Genomic DNA, 5,511 nt, shown 5'->3' with positions numbered 1-5,511 from the left:
TAGGTTTTTTCGCGCTTAGCAAAAAAGGGTTGGTCGAAATCTGTCATGATACAAACCGTGTTCTAAGTGACGCTTGTTCACTACTCATGGTTAGTTGAACACATTCTTTGCTTAATCGAATGAATTCGTATAAACTGTTTATCGCTTGTATAATCGGTCTTATAAACCAACCAAGGCATGAATATATAAACAATATTTTATGTGAACCGAGGATAGAATCATAACGAAGTTTTCCTAAAACCAATGGATTGATCGTCTTTTTATCAATTGAATTTCTAATACTACTCTTTCGATCTAAACAAACCCAAAACCCCATATTTAATTGTGTTATTCATTGTTCTTATTTTTACTAATTATTAAATTAGAGGTCCTTGTGAGACGAACAAGGTTAACTACCTTGTTACTACTTTTCTTAATTAAAACTTATTTTGATCACGAAACGACAGTGATCACAAACCATGCACTCAGAAGGTGCTAAAATCCAGGGCAAAGAACCCACAAACCAAATAAAAGTACAGCAAAACAAAAAATGGTTACATAGTCATTCTTCATCACTGCTATCAGAGTCATCATCCTCCGCATCTGTAGCAGTGTCATAGACCTCATCCTCATCACTGCTATCCTCATCCTCATCCTCATTTTCATTAACTTTGACAGGTGCATCTTCAGCTTCCAGACCTTGAATCATCGTAACAAACATTTTCTTCTTCTCCTCAAGCTCATCTTTCTGCTTATCAATCTCTTGGCATTGAACTTTTAGAGCAGCAATGATCTCAACTTTGGTCATAGGACCAGCTTCACCAGCAGATGTCCCAACATGGTCTGCAACATTATGATCTCCAAAAAGTTTGTGATGAAAAGTGAAAGCAGTTTCCCTTTTCTTAGGAGTATCAGTCACAACCTTGATATCTGGGTATTGATCCAAAATGATCCCACATAACAAAGATGAAAATGCTACGGGCATCTTAACAGCAGTGGATCTAATATGCTTTATAGTTTGATAAAAAATAAAAGAACCATAATCATAATCTACTTTGGTTCCTACAACATAAATAAAACGACTCAAACCTGTTGCAACATTTGTTGCATGCTTGGTTGGTACCCAATTTGTAGACCCAATCCTATTCAGAATGGCATACTTCACATTCAGCTTACTAGTGGGTATCAGCTTGTTCTTAGGCCACACATTGACCTTACCATCAGTAATTTCAGAAATCACAACATCATTTGCAACCTCCAGCTCAGCCTTAGGTTCAACAAACCTTCCTAGATAATTATTGATCACAGTAGGAGAAAACTTGATACATTTACCTCTGACATACACCTTGTGATAGTCCTTGCTCAATGGATTGTCACACTTCTCAGGAATGTTGACAAGGAATTCTTTGACCAGGAGTTCATAACAGGGACTGAAGTCACCAACAGTTTTCAGCAGACCAGCTTCTTTGATGTAGTGAAAGATGTCTTGACATTTCAGGGCATCTTTTGTCAATTCTCTCTCCATATCTAGTCTCCTCTGGTATATGTAATCCCATCTTAGAGCAAAAGTAGCACGATGGAAGGAAATGTTGTCACAAGGAGCTTCTTCAACATTTTGGGACACTTTCTTTGCAGTAGCTTTTGTTTTAGGTGTGGGAGATGAGATGTTTGGAACATCTTCTGCAGCATCATAATCTGAATCACTTGATGATTCTTTCTTCCTATTCAAGGTCTCCTTCTTCTTGCTAGTGGGAGCAAGGACTTTACTCCATCCTTTCATTGGTCCAACACCTGTTGTTTTGACTCTAGGTGCAGGAGTTTTACTTGCAGTAGGCACAGCTTTACCTGAACTGCTTCTCAGTCTCTTTGTCATACCACCAGTAGTTCTTTCAGCTGGCATGGTGGTCTCATAAGTGTCAACATCAACTACATCCTCTCCTTTTCCTTTCTTAGCATCCAATGATTTTTCAGGTTCTTTTCCTTTTTCACTGATTAGAATGGATTGGTTGCTTTCTTCAGATTGAGTATCTTCTTCATCATCAGAAGTACCCTCTTGAGCAGTTCCAGTTTCTTCATCAGAAGAATCATATGATGTGACAGTTTTCTCAACATCTTTCTCAACAGCAGCTTCCTTCATGGTTTCCTTGTCAGCAGTTTCAGCATCCTCAGGTTGATTCAAAGATGTCTCAGCATCTGGCATGACATCTTCTTCAGGAACAATACATGAGTTGATTTCTCAGTCATCATCTCAACAATGGTTGGTGATTTATCAGCAGTTTTAGAATCAATCTCTGTAGGGGTATCATCTGTTTGCATTTCAGATTCAACAGGCTCAGAGGTGGTATTATTCTTCTTCTCAGCAGCAGATCCCAAATTCTCAGTTGAATTAGGGTTATCAGAAGTTGGGGCTTTGGTTTCAACCACTTCAGACACAGGTTTAGGGTTATGAGGTTCACCTTCGATTGTCTCATATGTCTTCTCAGATGTGTTGACAAAAGATTGAACTACAAAGACTAACTCAGACATGGTATAAGGAATTTTAGACTTATAATCCCTTCGTTTCTTTTTAGAACTTTCTTTACCAGATTTATCAGCCACAGAAGGAGAAATAGCTTGACTTACTTTTGGAGTTTTATTCTTCTTCTCAGCAATTTTAATCTTCCCTTTCTTTTCAGTAGTAGTTTGAGCCTTGGTGTTGCTAGGATGCACGGTGGTAATAGGAACAGCATCTTTGATGATCTTAGACGCTTCAGCCTTTCCTTTCGATCGAGTGGACCGAGTGGACTTGGTGGTTTGGGATGATTCAGACATGTTGAGGTGGTGATTTCTGAGATTGGAGAAGATGAACAAATTGGGTTTGTAGGGAGAAGTGGGAGAATAGGTTTCACGAACAAAAACTTGATTTTGGGAGAAAAAGAGTTGATTGCGTGTGGTGACACAATTAAGGGAAGTTTGTAATGATTTCCCTAAATTAGCGTGCATTAATGAATGGGAGAGAGAGCGGTTTCGTTTTGCACGCCATAACTGCAGTAACTGCTATGCTTCCTCATGCAGGCAAATTCCTAATTTTTCCCTTAAAAATTCAAATTGATTTGCATCAAGCGCCTTTGTGAAAATATCTGCTAGCTGCTCATTCGTACCAACATGCTTAAGCTCCACACAATTTTCTTCTACTAGATCTCTGATGAAGTGATGCCTGATGTCTATATGTTTAGTCCTTGAGTGTTGAATTGGATTTTTTGACATGTTGATTGCACTCAAGTTGTCTCAGTATAATGTCATGACATCTTGGTCGACATTATATTCCTTCATTATTTGTTTCATCCACATCAGTTGAGAACAATTGCTACCTGCAGCTATGTATTCAGCCTCAGCAGTAGATAGAGATACACAATTTTGCTTCTTGCTGAACCAGGAGATTAGATTATCACCTAGAAAGAAGCAACCTCCTGATGTACTTTTCCTATCATCAGCACTTTCAGCCCAGTCAGCATCACAATACCCTACTAAGGTGGAGTTCTTTGTCTGTGAGTACAGAATCCCATAGTCACTGGTGCCATTAATATACTTCAGAATTCTTTTGACTTGTACAAGGTGGCTCATCTTTGGTTTGGCCTGATATCTTGCACACACACCAACAGCAAAGGTGATGTTAGGTCTAGTTGCTGTGAGATACAAAAGACTACCAATCATGCTTCTGTATAAGCTTTGATCAACATCAATGCCTTTCTCATCTTTGGTTAACTTTAAATGAGTAGCAGCTGGAGTTCTTTTGTGTGTTGCAGTGTCCATTCCAAACTTCTTGACCATATTCTTTGCATACTTGCTTTGAGAAACAAATATGGTGTCTTCCATCTGTTTAACTTGCAGACCAAGGAAATAGGTTAATTCACCTACCAAACTCATTTCGAATTCTTACTGCATTTGTTGGACAAAATGTTGCACCATCTTTTCAGACATTCCTCCAAATACTATGTCATCAACATAGATTTGGGCTATCATCAGCTTCTCTTCCTTCTCTTTAACAAACAGAGTTTTGTCATGACCTCCCTTTCTATAGCCTTGACTAACAAGGAAATTTGTCAGTCTTTCATACCATGCCCTTGGAGTCTGTTTTAGCCCATATAGAGCTTTCTTTAGTTTGTACACATGATCAGGATTGGCAGGGTCTATGAATCCTTTTTTCTGCTCCACATAAACTTCTTCATGTAAGTACCCATTAAGGAAGGCACTTTTCACATCCATTTGATATAGCTTAAATATAAAGATGCATGATATACCAAGAAGTAACCTAATAGATTCCAATCTTGCGACTGGAGCAAAAGTTTCATCAAAATCAAGTCCTTCCACCTGAGTATATCCTTCAGCCACTAGTCTAGTCTTGTTCCTTGTAACAACACCATTTTCATCTGATTTGTTCTTGAACACCCATTTTGTGCCAATGACATTAACACAATTTGGTCTAGGAACAAGATCCCACACATCACTTCTTCTGAATTGAGTTAGTTCATCTTGCATGGCTTCTATCCAAAACTCATCAGTAAGGGCCTCTTTTACATTCTTAGGCTCAATTTTGGACACAAAACACGAATTTGTAACAACCTCATTTGACCTTCTTGTAGCAATCCCCTGATTAGGATTTCCAATGATGAGATCCTTATGATGATTCTTCTATATCCTTATTAATGGAACTTTGCTAACAGGACCAGGCATAGGATCAGTTGTTTCATCATCTGAATCTGATTCTTCCTCTACTACAGCTGCATCTGATGTCGGCAAAGATGTTGCAACATCTTCTTCATTGTCTGATGTTCTTGCAGATGTTAAGTCATCTATCACAACATTGATAGATTCTACAATTACCTTGGTTCTCAAGTTGTAAACTCTATAAGCCCTGCTGTTTGTTGAATATCCAAGGAATATCCCTTCTTCACTTTTAGGGTCCATCTTTCTTCTGTGTTCGCTGTCAGTTGAGATGTAACATTTGCTTCCAAACACATGAAAATGTTTGACAGTTGGTTTTCTCCCTTTCCACAGTTCATATAATGTAGTGGAGGTTCCAGTTCTGAGAGTAACACGGTTGTGAATGTAACAGGCAGTATGCATAGCTTCAGCCCAAAATTGATATGGAAGATGTTTTGCATGCAACATTACTCTGGCTGACTCTTGAATCGTTCTATTCTTCCTTTCAACCACACCATTTTGTTGGGGTGTGATTGGAGCTGAGAATTCATGTTTGATTCCTTCATAGATACAAAATTCAAGAAAGCTTGCATTTTCAAACTCCTTACCATGATCACTTCGTATTCTCACAATGTCAGAGTTCTTCTCTCTTTGAAGTTGGAGGCAAAGCTCTTTGAATGCCTCAAAGCTTTCAGATTTGTCTTTTAGAAACTCAATCCATGTGAACCTTGAGAAGTCGTCTACCATGACAAATGCGTATCTTTTTCCTCCAAGACTCTCCACTTGCATTGGCCCCATAAGGTCTATGTGCATCAATTCTAACACCCTTGTTGTGGTAAGATGTTGTAA

At 38.6% G+C, this 5,511-nt stretch overlaps 1 protein-coding gene across 1 annotated transcript; it reads right to left on the bottom strand.

Annotated features, from left to right (window-relative positions):
• Window positions 1–541: 541 nt before the first annotated feature.
• Window positions 542–1,879, bottom strand: LOC123885934. The gene has a single exon (XM_045935270.1). The coding sequence runs from the start codon at window positions 1,877–1,879 to the stop codon at window positions 542–544; it is 1,338 nt and encodes a 445-aa protein (XP_045791226.1).
• Between the last annotated feature and the right edge of the window lie 3,632 nt (window positions 1,880–5,511).

The sequence above is a fragment of the Trifolium pratense genome, linkage group LG5, assembly GCF_020283565.1.
Source record: "Trifolium pratense cultivar HEN17-A07 linkage group LG5, ARS_RC_1.1, whole genome shotgun sequence".
In the NCBI taxonomy this organism is placed as follows: Eukaryota; Viridiplantae; Streptophyta; class Magnoliopsida; order Fabales; family Fabaceae; genus Trifolium; species Trifolium pratense.
This window is presented reverse-complemented; position numbering and strand designations above follow the sequence as displayed.